The following is a 20,291-nucleotide window of genomic DNA, read 5'->3' as shown; positions in this document are numbered from 1 at the left end:
ACAAAAGTTGTTCTATGTACTCATCCGCAGTTTTTGCCAGAAGTTGTATCTTCATTTCATCTCAATCAGGACATTGTCCTTCCAGTATTTTTTCCTAAGCTTCATTTGTCACCTGTGGAGGTCACCCTTCATACCTTGAACTCTTCTATCTTCACAGGACAAACAAACATATATAGATTTCTCAGCTTTTCCTTTCTTTTCATCAAAAATACCTTGGATTACCAATACCTAAAACTACCCTTTTTCTCTGAATGGCAGATAGTATTTTTTTCTGTTACCATCTAAGCTTGGAGTTCATTCAGTGAGGGCAAAAGTCACTTCCACAGCACATCTTAGAGGAGTCTCCTTAATAGCATTTGCAAGGCAGCTGCTTGGTCCATATTACATACCTTTTCTCAGCATTACTGACTTGATACAACAACCAGGACTGATACTAAGTTTGTATAGGCCGTTTTGCAGAATAAGTTCTTAGTATCTGAGTTCCTCCTCCCTCACCACATTTACCACGGGTTGCAACATCTCCAGTTACTTGCAACCCTCAGCTTGGGAGTCACCAAGAGTATCTTCATTATCCTGCCCACAGAGAAAGCACAGTTGCTTACCTGTAATGGGTGTTCTCCATGGGCCTCAGGATTATGCAGACACACCTTCCTGCCCACCATCCATCCCTGCAAAAATCAAAACAAAACAAAGGAAACCAGATATTGATACACTATAGGAAGAACTAACTACTAACAAACTGTACACTTTGACTTGCTATACATGGAACTGAGGAGACTAGTGACACGCTGTGAGCAGGAAGCAGGACTCCATACCCCGTTGGTTGCTGAACTTGTATAATCAAAACCAAGGAGAGTGCTTCCGGGCAGGCAGCCTGCAGATGAGGCTACCAAGTGTGTCTGCATTTTCCTGAGGACCACAGAGAACACCTGTTACAGGTAAGCAACTATGCTTTTTGTGAAGACAAAACAGACCATTTTAATTCGGCTTTTCTGAATTCTAATCCTAAAACATTAAATTACCAGAGGTAAAAATATTTCTGATGACTATGCCTGGGACTAATTATAGTTTATTTCAGTGATTTCTGTAAATATCTTCCATTTCAAGGAGAGGTACTGGGTAATACTGCCTCAGGTGAAGAGAGTCTCATTCTGCTGCTGTAGAGGAAGGTTCAACAGATTTTGCAGTAGAAAAATATTCAAAATTCGTAATAACAGAATACAACTCATGCAAATCTAATTAGTGGGATTTCAGAAAATTGTTTTTCTTTTTGTCATGTAGACATGGCAGATAGGCATTCAGACAGAATTGCTCTGCCTGTAGGGTAAAAGAATTAGAGGGTGGGCTGATCTGCGTATAACTAGCAAGCACAGCACATCCAGGCTAGAGCCATTCTGTCTGACCATGATGGTGAAAGAAGCCCTAGAACCAGCTCATCCTGACATGGTATTGTTATTCCTATACATGGAGGAGTGGCCTAGTGGTTAGGGAGGTGGACTTTGGTCCTGGGGAACTGAGGAACTGAGTTCAATTCCCACTTCAGGCACAGGCAGCTCCTTGTGACTCTGGGCAAGTCACTTAACCCTCCATTGCCCCATGTAAGCCGCATTGAGGCTGCCATGAGTGGGAAAGCGCGGGGTACAAATGTAACAAAAATAAATAAATATTCATACTTCTGTCATGCAGGGGGTTGACATGGTGCCACATGTGTAATGTGGAAGAGGTTATCACACTGCAAGAAGTGATGCTTCAGAAACAGAAGTAACCAATGTATATATTTTTTAACAAAGATGTCGCAGAAATTTAATGCCCTGGGTCAGTATCCTTTCTAACTTAATCTGGTCGAAGAGAAATCAAATGTAAGATAAGGGTTTCTGAAATATATGCTGTGTGTACATGTAATACATCTCTTCCCTTCCCCTCTCCCCACTTCACTCCAGCCTCTGAGCAGAAGTCTGAATGCAGATGTGCCGGAGCAGCTGGTCACACCTCTGGTTTCTTTGGGTCACATTTCCATGTTGGCACCAGACCAGTTTGCCTCGCCAATGAAATCTGTAGTTGCGAATTTCATTGTGAAAGATCTGCTGATGAATGATAGGGTAAGACTGTGATTTGTGTTTTCATGATATTTTATTTTTTCAGTGTAAACGTTACCATATGCTTGCATCTTCCAACAAGCTGAAAATAAAGTTCTTTTAGGGCCTGCCTGGTGCTTGCCTCTTCCCACTTGGGAGAATCCCAGGTTTGGAAACAGTTTTTTTTTCTGTATGCTCTTCAGGCTATTGGGCAGATGGAGGAGGCTGCAGTTCTCTTGTGCCAGGTCATAAGAGGCACTGCAGCCAAAAAAACACATGCTAGGTAGCAAGAGCTTATATAACCATGTCCAACCTTAGAGAAAAGTGGATGAGAAGAATAGGAGGAAACAAAAAAGGGGGGTCAGTGTGTGATAAGCTGCACCTCATGCTTGGTAAACCTGGCTTCCCCATTGCAGTTCAGTGCAGTGTTTCTGTGCAGTGGAAGAAGGGGATATCCATAGTAACACCAGGTGATGACTGGAACAGTGGTAAGGTAGATACATAAATCTAATACATAAAATCCTCAAGTAGATAAAGAAACCCTTAGTGAATCTGGAACATCTTTACTGGATTTTTATAGCATAGTAGTTAAAACATGAACTCTCTTTCAATTCCTTTAACAGTGGTTTTTCTGTAAAGTCTACAGGTGAAAAGAATGGGAAGCTTTGGTCTCCAGATGAAGACGTTTCTCCAGAGGTACTGGCAAAGGTAAGCTTTGTCGGTGTTAATGGAAGAATGTGATAAGTCTTTATTTTAGATACAGTTCATGACTTTTCACTGATAACTCGAAACTGTTATATTTTAAACTTTTATTTAGCAAAGGTTGTCAGGTGCAAGAGATAATTTATACATCACAGTCTGAACCTCACATATAGCTGGACAGTAAATGAGTTATACAGCTTTTAAAAAAAACATCACAGAAAGCTAGCAAAGACCAATACATAACATACATCATCACAGAACAGGATATTGCATAATATAGAATGACTAGTGAAGCCCTAAGATTTTTTTTGCAAATGTCCAACTTATTTCATAGCCTGTAAACAAATTTCTCTACCAAAGCAGTGTCTTTGACTTGACACCTCCAAGCATCAATTTGTGGTTTTTGCTTCTCAAATAAGACAGTGATACATCTGCTGATGTGCACTAATTACATAACCAGTCTTTTAATACCAGCAGGTAGCCAGTAGTCCCCACAAAGATGCAGCAGGTGCAGCTGCAGTGAAAGGGCCAAATAGTATTTGCCTCACTTCTGCCTCCAGTACAGCGGTCTTGAAGAAAGACTGAAATTAGTAAAGAATATGTACATAAGTATTGCCGTACTGGGAAAGACCAAAGGTCCATCAAGCCCAGCATCCCGTTTCCAACAGTGGCCAATCCAGGTCACAAATACCTGGCAAGATCCCAAAAATGTACAAAACATTTTATATTGCTTATCCCAGAAATAGTGGATTTCCCCCAGTCCATTTAGTTTAAATCTGTTTATTGACGTATTATATGAAACATATATACAGTGGGGGAAATAAGTATTTGATCCCTTGCTGATTTTGTAAGTTTGCCCACTGACAAAGACATGAGCAGCCCATAATTGAAGGGTAGGTTATTGGTAACAGTGAGAGATAGCACATCACAAATTAAATCCGGAAAATCACATTGTGGAAAGTATATGAATTTATTTGCATTCTGCAGAGGGAAATAAGTATTTAATCCCTCTGGCAAACAAGACCTAATACTTGGTGGCAAAACCCTTGTTGGCAAGCACAGCGGTCAGACGTCTTCTGTAGTTGATGATGAGGTTTGCACACATGTCAGGAGGAATTTTGGTCCACTCCTCTTTGCAGATCATCTCTAAATCATTAAGAGTTCTGGGCTGTCGCTTGGCAACTCGCAGCTTCAGCTCCCTCCATAAGTTTTCAATGGGATTAAGGTCTGGTGACTGGCTAGGCCACTCCATGACCCTAATGTGCTTCTTCCTGAGCCACTCCTTTGTTGCCTTGGCTGTATGTTTTGGGTCATTGTCGTGCTGGAAGACCCAGCCACGACCCATTTTTAAGGCCCTGGCGGAGGGAAGGAGGTTGTCACTCAGAATTGTACGGTACATGGCCCCATCCATTCTCCCATTGATGCGGTGAAGTAGTCCTGTGCCCTTAGCAGAGAAACACCCCCAAAACATAACATTTCCACCTCCATGCTTGACAGTGGGGACGGTGTTCTTTGGGTCATAGGCAGCATTTCTCTTCCTCCAAACACGGCGAGTTGAGTTCATGCCAAAGAGCTCAATTTTTGTCTCATCTGACCACAGCACCTTCTCCCAATCACTCTCGGCATCATCCAGGTGTTCACTGGCAAACTTCAGACGGGCCGTCACATGTGCCTTCCGGAGCAGGGGGACCTTGCGGGCACTGCAGGATTGCAATCCGTTATGTCGTAATGTGTTACCAATGGTTTTCGTGGTGACAGTGGTCCCAGCTGCCTTGAGATCATTGACAAGTTCCCCCCTTGTAGTTGTAGGCTGATTTCTAACCTTCCTCATGATCAAGGATACCCCACGAGGTGAGATTTTGCGTGGAGCCCCAGATCTTTGTCGATTGACAGTCATTTTGTACTTCTTCCATTTTCTTACTATGGCACCAACAGTTGTCTCCTTCTCGCCCAGCGTCTTACTGATGGTTTTGTAGCCCATTCCAGCCTTGTGCAGGTGTATGATCTTGTCCCTGACATCCTTAGACAGCTCCTTGCTCTTGGCCATTTTGTAGAGGTTAGAGTCTGACTGATTCACTGAGTCTGTGGACAGGTGTCTTTCATACAGGTGACCATTGCCGACAGCTGTCTGTCATGCAGGTAACGAGTTGATTTGGAGCATCTACCTGGTCTGTAGGGGCCAGATCTCTTACTGGTTGGTGGGGGATCAAATACTTATTTCCCTCTGCAGAATGCAAATAAATTCATATACTTTCCACAATGTGATTTTCCGGATTTAATTTGTGATGTGCTATCTCTCACTGTTACCAATAACCTACCCTTCAATTATGGGCTGCTCATGTCTTTGTCAGTGGGCAAACTTACAAAATCAGCAAGGGATCAAATACTTATTTCCACCACTGTACATAATGTCCGGCAGATAACCTTACTAATACAACAGACAACTTGTAATCCGTCCACATACATCAAATCATTTTCTTCTTTTATCCCTAGACACCCCCTCCCCCCGCCCTCCCTTCCTTGTAGTTTAAAGTTCAACAGTTTTTATTGATGACACTTCAAAGAAAACACCGTTAACCTGGTGCATATACAGAAATTCAGAGTATATAAACAAACTCTTTTTTAACCGTATGATACAACTCGTTATCAAATTTTTAAACATATTATTTCTATCCCTCCCCCCCCTCTAAGTGTTGGTCAACATGTGTATGCTTTGACTTTCCATGTTGTACTAGCTCCCTCCCGTCCCGGAGGAGGTCCTGGGTCCTATACTCTGATGACCCCCTCCCCCGTTAGGAGGGTAATACTCTTGTTATGCCGACTTAGTCTACTATACCCAGCTACCAAGTGTTATGATTTGTTCTGTTTACCATGTTTGTTCTTTAGGCATAGCTTCTAATCCGCTTTAACCGCTCTCCCATACACTTTGAAATTTAATAACCCCACCTGCTCCCTTTGCCCACCCACTCCCCCCAACCTGATATTCAAAGAAAGAAAGAAAAAAAAAACCACAGGATATGGCCGCTTCATAGTCGGTTCAGAATAAAACTTCTCGCCCTGGGCGCCAGGGACCGGATATAAGGTTCCCAGATCCTCAGGAATGCCTTCTTTCCTTTAGGGGAGGATCCCACCTCTCTCCTCTCCATCATCAGCAGTTCATATAAACTATTTCTCCAATGCCAATACTCCGGCGGTTCAGAATGCACCCAAGCCTGCAAAATCAGTTTCTTACCTACTAAACTGGCTTTCCTGATGAACTGCTGGGCTCCCCCCGTGTGCAAGACAAAGAACTCATACTGATCTAAAAGGAGACCCTGCGGAGTAAGCGGAATCTTGCTCTTTAGTATCATCTCTAGAAATCCCACAATTTGCCTCCAATAGTTCTGGATCTTATAACATTCCCAAAGGTAGTGATATAATGTGCCTTCCCTCTGCCCACACTTAGAGCATAAAGGATCAATTCCTCCTCCAAATTTGGATACTTGATACTTTGACTTGTATGCCCTATATAAAATCCTGTATTGACATTCCCTCATGGCAGCGTTTCTCGATAGGGTAGGATTCCTAGTCGATAACTTCTGAAAGTCTAGCTTCAGGTTTGGACGCTTTAGATCCTGAGCCCATTTCCCTAAAATGTGGTCTGTATTTCTACCCCTGCTCGTCTCCCCCAATGCTTTTTGTAATCCAGAAACCGATAAACGCCCCCCTTGCATGGAACTAAAGAATGCCCTTATTTGGCGCCCATGTCCACTACTCAATTTCCCTTGCTCTAAAGATCTGACATAATGTGCTATCTGATAATACGCAAATTGATGATTTTGAGTAATACCTACCCCCAGAGCTCCAAGCTCCAATAATCGTCCCTTAGAATCTAGTACATGTTCTAGTCTGGTGATCCCCATCGTTGCCCACCTACAAAGTACTTTATTCTCCGTACCTGGTGAAAACTGTGGGTTGCCCTGCAAAGGCAGAAGATCTGTTACGTCCGCCGCTAGCCCCCAGATCTCATTTAACTCTCTCCACATTTGTCTCAGAGGTCTTACCAATATGCTATTGCTTACCCATGACGGGAGTTGTCGGCTCGGGCATTGTAACATGAAATATAAGTGATATGGTTTGAAACATTCCTGCTCCAAGCTACGGGGGGTGTAGTCTTGCCTATCTAATAACCAATCACCCAGGTGCCGGAGTAGACTAGCCTGATTGTAGCGGCGGAGGTTTGGTAATCCAATGCCTCCCTCTCTCCATGAACCCATCATTATCCCCCAGTCCATTTAATAACGGTCTATGGACTTTTCCTTTAGGAAGCCGTCCAAACCTTTTTTAAACTCTGCTAAGCTAACCGCCTTTACCGCATTCTCTGGCAACGAATTCCAGAGTTTAATTACACGTTGAGCGAAGAAATATTTTCTCCGATTTGTTTTAAATTTACTACATTGTAGCTTCATCACATGCCCCCTAGTCCTAGTATTTATGGAAAGCGTGAACATCTATAGACAAGAAGACAAGATGCAATGAGCAAATAAATGTTTAAACCCTTTTGTAGCACAGAGGTATTTTATGTGCCTGAGGCTTGTAGGGAAAATCAGTTATTTTGATTAAGAGGGAATTTGTATCTGTATCCCTTCTGGATAATCTATAATTATGTCTGGTAATGAGTTAGCTGTAAGTGTGTATTTCTCAGTGATTTATTAGGAAATAGCAAATACAAGAATGAGGTAATTGTGGTTAGAAGCAACTTCATTTAAAATTATAACTCTTACCACAATGCCAATATAAATTTCTCTAGAAAGCCTTAAACTGTTATGCCAAAAGATCTGAGTTGTAACTCTTAAAGGAGTTTTCTCTCTAACTACCCCAAAGCCATACAATAAGCACAGCCTTAGGTAATGATTTTGAGACTGCCCTCAGAGAGGTAAAAAGCATGTTCATCTTCGGTGCAGTCTCATTCTGCTGACATCACGCCAAGATCTGAAACAGACAGGGCCGGTCTTAGCAAGTGCGGGGCCCTGTGCAGACCAATTTGTTGGGGCCCCACCCCCACCCCAGCTCCACCCCATTGATAAGATTATTCAATTTTTAGAAAATTTTTTATTTATGAAATTTCAAATAAAGACAAATGAAGCTAAACTTTTACAGAAAAACTGATTGAAATAATAAGCACAATGCTGTGATGAACCCCCCCCCCCCCCTCCCCAGAAATTATTCAGTTCAAGTCCACTACAATTAGTAGTTCCAATTCTCATAACCCCGGGGGGTCAGAGGTGCGGACACACAATCTCTCCACTGCAAAACGCTATACTCAAACTTGTACAAAAACACACTCATAACCTTACCAAACCATAACAGCACTAATTCCAAGGACAGGACGAGCTACAACCTTATGCGTGGAAAGGCAGAACTGTAACTACACCAGGCTCTAAAACACCAATACACTACCTCGTGAAAAAAAACAAAACAAAAAGGGCTGCAAATACATGCTACATGAAAACCAGATGACACAACAGAAGGCAAAATACTGAACTGGAAAGTTACCTCAAGAAGTCAGACAGCATGCAGCAGTACTAGAAAAATTGAAACTTACATGCAAAATATCACAGATGCACATTTCCAAAAGCTGACATATTCCAATTAATAAATTCTGAATAAAATACTTTTTTCTACTTTTGTTGTCTGATCATTTAGTTTTTCTATTCGCTTTGGTCCCAGTGTCTTCTGTTTTATGCAGTGTCTTCTTTCCATTTGATATTTTTTCTCTCACCATGTCCACCATCCTCCTGTGTCCTTTTGTGTCTTGTCTACCATCTGTAGCCCTGTCCCTATCCTTTCTCCAGTTTCAGCATCTGCCTTCAAAGTGTTCCGATCCAGCCCTTAAATTCAGCAATTTTCCCTCCATCTATATCCAGCATTTCTCCTCACTCCCCTCCATCCATGTGCATCTACTTTCCTCCCCTCCCCTACATCCATGTCCAGCATTTCTCCTCTCTCCCTTCCCCTCCATCCATGTGCATCTCCTTCCTTTGTCTTTCCTTCCCTCCATTCCAGCCCAACATTTCTCCTCTCTCCCCTGCCCTCCCCTCCCCTCCATGTCCAGCAATTTCTCCTCTCTCCCTGGGCCCTTCCCTCCCATCCATGTCCATCCTTGTCCATCGATGCTCCTCTCTCCCCTTCCCTCCTCCATCCATCCATATCCAGCAATTCTCCTGTCTCCCCTGCCCTCCCCTCCATGTCCAGCAATTTCTCCTCTCTCCCTTGGTCCTGCCCTCCCATCCTTGTCCATCGATGCTCCTCCCTCCCCTTCCCACCTTCGTCCATCCATATCCAGCAATTCTCCTCTCTCCCCTGCCCTCCCCTCCATGTGCAGCAATTTCTCCTCTCTCCCTGGGCCCTGCCCTCCCATCCTTGTCCATCGATGCTCCTCTCGCCCGTTCCCTCCTCCATCCATCCATATCCAGCAATTCTCCTCTCTTCCCATCCATGTCCATCGATGCTCCTCTCTCCCTGCCCCCTCCATCTATCCATATCCAGCAATTCTCCTCCCTCCCCTCCATGTCCAGCAGTTAATCCTCTCTCCCTGGGCCCTGCCCTCCCATCCATGCCCATCGATGAATGCTCCTCTCTCCCCATCCCTCCCGCTCCCATGTCCACCTGCCTGCCCTCTTCTCTCTTCTAGTTCTAGTATTTAAATTTACCTCCGTTTCAGCAGCTGTGCAGCGTCAGTGAAAGCGCTGTCTGACGTCTCTCCACCAGCCTTCCCTTCGCTCGTTCGTTCCCTCAGTGCCCCGCCTTCTACTGACGTCATTTCGTCGAGGGCGGGACACAGAGGGAACGAACAAGAGAAGGGAAGGTTAGAGACGTCGGGCAGCGCTTTCACTGATGCTACACAGCTGTTGTGACGTCGGAGCAAGGTAAATTTTAAATAGCGGAGCTCCGGGATGGAGCGGAGGAGGCTGACTGAGGCATGGCGCGCAGGGCCCCCTTAAGCGCGAGGCCCTATGTAGCCGCCTCGGCCTAAGACCAGCCCTGCCACCTCGACAACACCTCTGATACGCCTCCTTGAGATTCGGACGTCCTTGCGATGGACTTCTGAGAAAGACATCCAAAATCGTGTTTCGATTATACCGATTTGGACGTCTCTGTGAGAAGGACGTCCAGGTGCCGATTTATGTTACTTTTTGGACGTCCATCTCTTTCGAAAATGAGCCTGTTGGTCTACTATGGTCTCTATTGCAGCCTCACTGTCGGGATGCCCTGTTTTCCCTGTTTTGGCGATATCCTTTAAAGATACCTTGTTCTGAACCATGTGCTTTTGAGCGACTGTCAGCCTTGTCCTAGTTTCTAGCTGCTCTGTCTCCTTTTTAAATGTTGATACCAGCAGCCTGGTTCCAGCCTGGTTAATGTGGAGCCCATCTTTTCTGAATAGGCTTCTTCTTCCTCAGAATGTCACCCAGTTTCTAGCAAATCTAAAATCCTCCTCTCTCTGCCATTGTTTCCTCTACGCATTGAGACTCCGGAGCGGTATCTGTATCTTGGGTTCTGCGTATGGAACAGGGAACACTTGAAAATGCTACCCTGGAAGTTCTGCATTTGAGCTTTCTATCTAAGAGCCTAAATTTTACTTCCAGAACCTCCCTCCCACATAGTAACATAGTAGATGACGGCAGAAAAAGACCTGCACGGTCCATCTAGTCTACCCAACAAGATAAACTCATATGTGCTACTTCTTGTGTATACCTTACCTTGATTTGTATCTGCCATTTTCAGGGCACAGACCGTAGAAGTCTTGCCCAGCACCAGCCCCGCCTCCCTAATCTCGGCTAAGCTTCTGAGGATCAATTCCTTCTGAACAGGATTACTTTATGTTTATCCCATGCATGCTTGAATTCCGCTACCGTTTTCATCTCCACCACCTCCCGCGGGAGGGCATTCCAAGTATCTACAACTCTCTCCGTGAAAAAATAATTTGTGACATTTTTCTTGAGTCTGCCCCCCTTCAATCTCATATCATGTCCTCTAGTTCTACCGCCTTCCCATCTACGGAAAAGGTTCGTTTGCGGATTAATACCTTTCAAATATTTGAACGTCTGTATCATATCACCCCTGTTTCTCCTTTCCTCCAGGGTATACATGTTCAGGTCAGCAAGTCTCTCCTCATACATCTTGTAACGCAAATCCCATACCATTCTCGTAGCTTTTCTTTGCACCGCTTCAATTCTTTTGACATCGTTAGCAAGGTATGGCCTCACAAACTGAACACAATACTCCAGGTGGGGCCTTACCAATGACTTATACAGGGGCATTAAAACCTCTTTTCTTCTGCTGGTCACACCTCTCTCTATACAGCCTAGCAACCTTCTCACTACGGCCACCGCCTTGTCACACTGTTTCGTCGCCTTCAGATCCTCAAATACTATCACCCCAAGATCCCTCTCCCCGACCGTACCTATCAGACTCTCCCCACCTAACACGTACGTCTCCCATGGATTTCTACTCCCTAAGTACATCACTTTGCATTTCTTCGCATTGAATTTTAATTGCCAGACCTTAGACCATTCTTCTAGCTTCTGCAGATCCTTTTTCATGTTTTCCACTCCCTCCCTGGTGTCCACTCTGTTGCAAATCTTAGTATCATCCGCAAAAAGGCAAACTTTACCTTCTAACCCTTCGGCAATGTCACTCACAAATATATTGAACAGTATCTGCCCCAGCAGCGATCCGTGAGGCACTCCACTGCTCACCTTTCCCTCCTCCGAGTGAATTCCATTAACCACCACCCTCTGGCTTCTGTCCGTCAACCAGTTCCTAATCCAGTTCACCACTTCAGGTCCTATCTTCAGCCTGTCCAGTTTATTCAAGAGCCTCCTGTGGGGAACCGTGTCAAAAGCTTTGCTGAAATCTAAGTAGATTATGTCTATAGCACGACCTTGATTCAATTCTCCAGTCACCCAGTCAAAGAATTCAATGAGATTCGTTTGACACGATTTCCCTTTGGTAAAACCATGTTGTTTCGGATCTTGCAACTTATTGGCTTCCAGGAAATTCACTATCCTGTCCTTCAGCATTGCTATCATTACTTTTCCAATAACCAAAGTGAGGCTTACCGGCCTGTAGTTTCCAGCTTCTTCCCTATCACCACTTTTGTGAAGAGGGACCACCTCCGCCGGTCTCCAATCCCTCGGAACCTCTCCCGTCTCCAAGGATTTATTAAACAAATCTTCAAGAGGACCCGCCAGAACCTCTCTGAGTTCCCTCAATATCCTGGGGTGGATCCCGTCCGGTCCCATGGCTTTGTCCACCTTTAGGTTTCCTAGTTGTTCATACATATTCTCTTCCGTGAACGGTGCTATATCCACTCTACTCTCATATGTACTTTTGCCAGTCAATCGTGGTCCTTCTTCACGATTTTCTTCTGTGAAAACAGAACAAAAGTATCTATGTAGCAAATTTACCTTTTCTTCATCATTATCTACATAGCAGTTCGCAGCATCTTTCAGTCTCACAATTCCCTTTTTAGTCATCTTCCTTTCACTAATATACCTGAAGAAATTTTTGTCACCCCTCCTTACCTTTCTAGCTATTTGTGCTTGCGCTTTTGCCAGACGTATCTCTATGACATTTTCCTATGTCATTGATACCCACATGTACCAAGACAGCAAGTGCCACATGAGGTTTGCCACCTTTGCACCAGGTAAGTGACCAAGAAATCCTCATATCCACCAGCCAGCCAGCTAAACTGAGGCTTCCTGTTCCTGTTAGCTCTGCTTTATACTGAAACTATAGTAACTGTAAAATAGCCCTCTTAAATGCTAGCCTATGGAACTGTGACAGGGACTTTATATGCTATGAAAAACTATTCCTTAAACTCCTTTGCTAAGTAAGCAGAGTACCTTAAAATAAAGTCCCTGAGGTTACCTATTTAATTCTAAGTCTACATTTCCCCAAGTTTAAAAACAATTTCCCAGCAAATTCTTACCAATGAAGATCTCTCCCTCTCTGAAATTTTTCTCACAGCACCTGTTCTGGAGTCGGACTCAGGAGAACTCAGCCCTGCCTTACTTATGTGTTTGTGCTTCCTTGGTGATTCACACTGCAATCAGGGTGCCAGTAGGGCCCTTGGAACTTTTTTCTTTAATCAGTTACTGTGGTTTGATAGATAACTGGACAGCTGCCTAAAAGGAAAACTCTTGCAAAAGATTCTCTGTAAAGGTTTCTTTCTCTAGCAAATCATTTAAACAAGATATTCACAAGTATGAGCCTACCTTTCTTTCTGTTTGTATTGATAGAGATGTCTTTGAAACAACTAAAGTTAAAAAGTCTAAACTGAAGCTCCCTGTGCCTATTAGCTGTGCTTTATATACTGATTCTGTAGTAAGTGCAAAATAGTCCCCTTAAATGCTATCCTGTGGAACTGTAATAGAGACTTTATAAGCTAAGAAAAACTATTGCTTAAATTCCTTTACTAAGTGAGCTGAGTAACTTAAAATAAAGTCTCTGAGGTTACTTATTTAATACTAAGTCTACCTTTCCTCAAGTTTAAAAACAATTTCTCTTGATATTCTAGTACTCAACCCAAATGTCATTTGAAATTATTTTCTCAATGTGCTCTTTCCAGGTGCAGGCAATCAAGCTATTGGTTCGCTGGCTCTTAGGCATGAAAAATAACCAGTCTAAATCAGCCAATTCAACGTTAAGGTTGTTGTCCGCCATGCTGGTCAGTGAGGGGGATCTGACAGAGCAGAAGAGGATCAGGTGAGGTGGTTCTCCCTTAATCTTTTCTTGGTTTGAGCTAAATTGAGTCTCAAGTGATTATGGGAGGCATTGATTTAATTCCAGGAGGATTTTTGTTTGCTTTTAATTCAGAAATACTAGCCACATTTCTAGAAGATACAGCAGGTAGTATGTATTTAAAAAAAAATCTTGAAATCATTAATGATCCTTTTACTCTGGGTTTTGCTTCGTCTTTGAAGTCAGATATTCAAAGTTCTTTAAACCAGTCCTTTAAGTAGCCATATCCACCATGCTGGATCTGAGTAACTTGCTAGGGTAAGCATTTTCTGCTAGGTGCACACTGATACATGGGGAAAAGTTTGAATATAGCACATGAGTGGACTTTGGGAAGAAGCTTTATATTATTGGGAATGTGGCTGTAGTAAGACATGACTTTTATATCAGGGATTGTAAATGCATAAGAAATGGAGGTAATTGAGGTACTGCCTTTTTCTTAGGGCTAGGATATGAGTATTAAATTTCATAGGCACACCTTCAATCTTCTGCCCTCCTCCCAGTTAAAAAAAAATGTGCAAATGATTTATTTTATTTTTATTCAATTAACAAACAATATAAACAAGTTTTACACTTGAAAGTAAATAGGTCAGTGCCAAAGAAAATAATAAATGAAAGGATAGTAAAATCTAATATGTGCAAACATTGAACTATGCTTGTTCAAACTGAGTTTTAGTGAATCCCTAAGCAAACGGAAGCTAGCATCTTTTTCCAAATTTTAATGCATAATTATTATTTACTTGTCTGTTTTTACAAATTCAAAATAAGAAAAAGGTGAATATGGCAGGTGTAAAAGAAATGGGCACCCTTTTATTTAGTACTCTGTAACATCATCTTTGGCAGAGATAACAACCTTTCAAATGTCTTCTGTAGCCAGTTTCTCTGTTCTTGCTTTTGGAAAGATTTTCCCACTCTTCCTTGCAGAACTCTCCTAGCTCAGAAATTTCACATTTTATCTTTATTTAATATACCATAAATATGATATCTAAGCGGTTTACCATTGTCAGCAATACTAAAATCGGAGGAGAATGATTAAGACACAGATGGAGGCTTAGTTTAGAAATTGTCCAAAGGAGAAGGTGGTAACTAAGAGAGAATAATTTAAGAGGCTCATGAAGAAGCATGCTCCTTCGGCGTACTGCAGCTGCACTATGAAAATGGAAGTTAAAACATTTCTTTTTTTTCACATAAGGGTCTCAGGTGCCTCGATTGTAAAACTTTTGAAAAATCAAGATGCTTGGTTTTGCTGCATCTCTATTTTTTAGTAGTATATCCCAGAGTAAAGCCCCCAGCAACTTTATAAATTGTGGCAATTTCAGCTCTACAATGGATACTCACAATTGTATTTTCAGTGTTTGGAGTCTAACCATGAACCCTTCTGAATGTAATTTGTGTTGACAGTCAAAGAGAGGACTAGGGTCAAGAAAATCAGCATGAACACATTTTTGCCACCTTTAATTCTGGTTCAGTGACGTAGGTATCAAATGAGTATGTCTCCAAGGGTCTAAAAGCTGCAGTGGATGCTGGGGATACACTGACATCAAGAGGGAATTGGTAGAAACCCTCAGGATCAGACATCCTCCAATTCAATCAGGATTCATCCTCATCCTCACTGATGCTGAGGGTGAGGGTTCATGATGCTGAATAACAGGCAGAGGTCAAAGTGCATCAACTTTGCATCTCATCATAGCATAGCATTGAGAATATAGAAGTATCAAGGTTGTCAGTGTCCTCAAAGCACCCCTGCCATGAAGACTGCTCATCCTCCTCAAATAGTAAATGATAGCAGATTAAGACCCGCATGGTGCTGCTTAGATGCTGTGTCTTTAAGAGAGGGGCTACTTCTTGGAGAGCTTATAATTACTGAGAAGCAGATTTTGGGAGCACACATGATTTGAAACACCGCAAGCCTGAAAGCTAAGCTGTTCTGAATTTATATATTTTAGAATTTGTGTTTGGTTTGATTCATAGATCCTAAACTGCTGTTTTACTTGTGTGTTCCTCTCATTCTGCCTTCCTAGAATGTTTGCTGACTTAGCTCAATCTATCCTATACAGGAGAGAAAAATAAACTTCCTCTCACTAGCAGAGCTGCTTGTCCTATAAAGTGCTGTTTTTTTTGTCTTCCTTAAGACTTTAGTTCTCACTCACCTTCTCCATGGTTTTCATCTTCTATATGGCAGGATCTTTCCATACTGCATCGGACATTAACCTAGAAGCACAATTCATAGGTACCAACAAAGTGAAATGCCTTCTAGGATCCTCAGCTAGCAGGAATACAGTGTATGCACACTTCATTGCTGCATCACTTCATCACTGAGCCAGTTCATCATCACCTGACACTTCATTATGTAGTCAAGCTAAATGTATTCAAATTATATGTGTGGAAAACTTGTAGCAAAAGGGGGGCCCAGCCGACATCTGCCCCTGTTCTTTTGCACCTCTCTAAAACACCTTACACATAAAATTTTCACACGGCTCATATTTAGGTTCAAAAGAACAGCGTTTTCATCACCTTTGCCACTTGATGCCTGCAGACATTTCATTATGTGACACTTCATCACATATTCAAGTTAAATGCATTCAAAGTATTTGCATGAAAAACATGTAGTAAATGGGTGGGGGGAGCATGCTGGTAATTGCAGCTTCTTTGTATGCATATCCAAAGGAAACTGGAAGTCCAGCTCATGGTTGCACTTGTTCTTTTGTGCCTAAATATAAGCCTCGTTAAACACATACTGATGCCACGCACCCCTGATTCTCTTTCCTGTTTTTGGATTGACAAGTACAGCTAGGGTATGAGATCTGGACTCATGATCCCAACCCATACACGGAGCCCAGCTTTCCCATATAGCTATGCAGACATTCCTCCCCCACTCTGAAACTTATTTAAAACTTGACCATAGGCAGTTTGTGAAATTGAGTCCAAATAAGGAGTTCAGATAATTAAAAAGCGTTTTTGGTGTTTAGGGTAACTTCAGGCACGATAGGATTCCCATAACGTTGAGGTGTGTAATTTATTCCGCCAGTACCAAAATGTAAGTGGAGAGCCCTATAACCAATAATTCAGTATGCATTTCAGACCCAGTATAGTTTCCTTGCCCAAAAAAGCGTGTTCCCTCTTCCTCTGGAGCCCGTTAGGGAGGATCTATGAGAGAGTGCTCCCTCCATAGATACACATAGGGGATGTCACAGAAAGCATTGCAGGTAGTTGGCTGAGAAGAGCCACCCATAATGCCCTACATCTTCCTACAAAACCATGGGCATGTGTATTATCCTTTTCCAGGCATTTCAAACAACAAGCAGTAGCTGCACAACCCGCACTAAAGGTTCTACGCTGAGAAATAAATGCATGATGGATCACCCAATATTGATATTCTTGCACTTAGGCTTGATGAACCAAAGTCTGAATCGTTGTGATCAGCGCAGTGCAAAGGCCTACCCACCTCCCCAGTCCAAGCTGCCTACAAAAAAGGATAAATTGTTGGGGGTTAATGTTGGAGCAATAATTTATGAAACCAAGAGATAGATATTTGGCCTAAGACACCACCCTCCAAAAGCCCACAGTCTAGCTGGAAAAAGCTGAAGCAAACTGTTAGGTGGCAAACAATAACTAGCTAGTTGAAGAGGAGTGGCCTAGTGGTTAGGGTAGTGGACTTTGGTCCTAGGGAACTGAGTTCAATTCCCACTTCAGGCACAGGCAGCTCCTTGTGACTCTGGGCAAGTCACTTAACCCTCCATTGCCCCATGTAAGCCGCATTGAGCCTGCCATGAGTGGGAAAGCGCGGGGTACAAATGTAACAAAAAAAAAAAAAAATACCCAAAACAAGTCTGCAGAAGAGAAAACCTGAGCTGCAGCTAATCATATTAGAAAAGAGCCATCTTCTCATAACAAATGCTCTAAATACTCTATGCCCCTCGAATGCCTTCTGCGAAACACCGCATTGTCTAAACCCAGTTGAAAAGCAATATTGCCCACCAGGGGGAGCAGCAATATTTCCCACCAGGGGGAGCAGTAGACTGCTCTGCAGATTCTGATCCTAAAAAGGAAGCAACTCCTGCCATAAATAAGCATGAAGGCTACAGCAAAAGACTTTCTGGCCCACAAGGGAAGCTGAGAACATCAAGCGTGCAACAACACAATCAGATAGCAAGGCTTGAAATACACATATTCAAAAGAAAGATCTGTATAATGCGTAGAGTTAAGCACCCAGTCCCTCAAAAATCTCAATAAACAGTCCTGATTGTAAAGTTTGATATCTGGTACACCCAGCCCCCCCCCCCCCCCCCCCCCCCCCCCCGCCCCATGCCAGTTTCCAAGCATAGAATGCCAGCGCAGGTTAGGTTTCCTGTTGGCCCAAAAGAATGCACTCAACAGCTGTTGCAAAGCCTTAAGGTCTTTGTGCAATAACCGAAGCGGAAGGGTCTGATTAGAGCCATCGCGGGAAAACAATCATAAGATATAATTAGATTCGTCCTAGCAAAGAAAGAGGCAAATATTATGTTTGTGTGTCCTGAAGAAGTTTGCCAACAGTTGAGAGGGGTCCATAGATAAACATATACCCAAATAACAAAAAGATCCTTGCACCCATTTAAGCAGGAAAGATGGGCCCCCAACTCCAGCTCAAGTCTGCCATCCCCACCAATGCTTCCAACTTATTGAGATTCAGTTTGAACCCTCAACATCTCCGTATTCTCTGAAACTCTCCAGTAATATCAGAAGGGACTTCAGGGGTTCTTTCAGATACACCAACAGATCGTCAGAAATTTCTGCAACTTTAAAACTACTACCTCCCATCGAAAACCCCATGATCCCCAAGTTTGCCTGGATCTGCCAAATTAGCAGGTCCAGTGTAAAAACAAAAATGAGTGGGGACAAGGGGCAGCCTTGTCACATTCCTTGGTGAACTCCAAACGCCTTTGATAAGCTGTCATTTGCCCACATTTCAGCGTGAGAGGGAAAGGGAAGGGAAATGGGACTTGATATACCGCCTTTCTGAGGTTTTTGCAACTACATTCAAAGCGGTTTACATATATTCAGGTACTTATTTTGTACCAGGGGCAATGGAGGGTTAAGTGACTTGCCCAGAGTCACAAGGAGTGATTATATAAGGATAAAAGAGCTTGCACAAGACGTCCCTAAAGCCCATAAACCTCAAGTACGCCCCGAAATACACCACCCGATGAAATGCTTTTTCTGCATCAAAACTAATGAGCTTTTTCTGCATCAAAACTAATGAGCAGTGAGGGGGCCCCCTCCACCTTTGCATTTTCCAGTGCTGCAATAGTTTTGCAAATGTTTTTAGAGGCTACCCGCTTACACACAAAACCCACCTGGGGTTCTGCAACCAAAGACGGCAACATCCAAGGTAATCTGTTAGCCAAGATATAACGAATAACTTCACTTTGAAGTTTAACCCTTTAGTGTCCAATGTTCCCATCAATCTGTTCCCATGTGGCTTATTACGGGATCATTGGATACTAAAGGGTTTTTAACAAGGAGGTGGGACAGTAAGATTCTGGCCATTCTGAATCCCAACCAGGCTTCAACAAAACAATGAGTAGACCATACAAAAGGAATCTGGTAAGGAACCAGTGTCAATAATGGAATTAAAAACTATGATAAGAATTGGGACAATATGATCTCTCATCAACTTATGAAACTCGCTCCAGAACCCATCCGGGCTCTGAGAAGACTCTGGCAGATGGCCCACTCCACTTCCTCCTGTTGAATCTGAACATTAAGGCACTCGAGGTCCTAAGAAGTAATCGTGGGGAAATCCAAACTGAAGAGATAATCAGTACTATCCAAGGGCTCCTCCCCTGGAAAGGAATACAAATCAGGAAAAAATGAGTGACGAATATTGACTTCCTAGCTTTGGGTAGAAGGGGTAGAAGGGAGGTCTGGATGGGAGGGGTTATAGGAATGTGAAGATAATTGTGAATGATTGATACTTGGTTATTGTTTGCTGTTGCTAATTATCATATGTAGAACTATAGGGCTTTTTGAAATATTGTCTTCTCAAGGACTATCACTAACCACACCCTCTGCAAAAGACATTACACGATGTGATACCTGCAAGCGAGTCTTCTCTGGAGTAGCCCCCCACATTCTGGAATGCACTGCCTGACAGGCCCCATTTAACACAAGACTATCTCTACTTCAGGAAGCAGGTGAAAGCTTGACTCTTCAACCAGGCCTTTAATGGAAGAAGTTAGTCTCACTCACACACACAAGGAGTGGCACGGGCTGCACATACTGCAGCAGGACATGTTTATCCACTCCTACCCTAGCTAAGGGTCACCTTACTTTCTAACTCTTCTTACTCTCTTACTTATCTCTATGTTCCATCTTTGCTTTACCCTTCACTATCAATTAAAATGCTCTATTACATATTGTGTTGACATTGTAAGTAGTATAATATGCCATACTTTGTATTGTTATTTGAATATTTTTACTGCTGTAACTTCCTATTACTCATGTTTGATCTGGTCTTACTGTACACCGCCTTGAGTGAATTCCTTCAAAAGGGCGGTAAATAAATCCTAATAAATAAAAATAAAAAATAAGTTACAATGATGAATAACCTTGAGAAATAGCAGCGTCCAAAAAGGTACAGGATATAGATGTCCCTATAATGATATATTACAACAAGTGAGAATTCTAAGGTTGTTTCTCGGGAGGAACTTCTGTGTCCTTGAACAAGAATGCCTATCTGCAGTTATAACAAGC

At 42.8% G+C, this 20,291-nt stretch overlaps 1 protein-coding gene across 1 annotated transcript in view; it reads left to right on the top strand.

The window, feature by feature from the left end:
- Positions 1–20,291, top strand: part of PDS5A (PDS5 cohesin associated factor A) — a 644,759-nt gene that overhangs the window by 506,948 nt on the left and 117,520 nt on the right. The window contains exons 21-23 of the mRNA XM_030191317.1: positions 1,941–2,099; positions 2,715–2,783; positions 13,390–13,526. Of these exons, the coding sequence (XP_030047177.1) occupies positions 1,941–2,099; positions 2,715–2,783; positions 13,390–13,526 (365 nt within the window). The remainder of the gene's footprint in view (positions 1–1,940; positions 2,100–2,714; positions 2,784–13,389; positions 13,527–20,291) is intronic.

The sequence above is a fragment of the Microcaecilia unicolor genome, chromosome 2 (genome assembly GCF_901765095.1).
Source record: "Microcaecilia unicolor chromosome 2, aMicUni1.1, whole genome shotgun sequence".
In the NCBI taxonomy this organism is placed as follows: Eukaryota; Metazoa; Chordata; class Amphibia; order Gymnophiona; family Siphonopidae; genus Microcaecilia; species Microcaecilia unicolor.
Note: the sequence above shows the minus strand (reverse complement) of the source record. Positions and strands in the feature narration are given on the sequence as shown.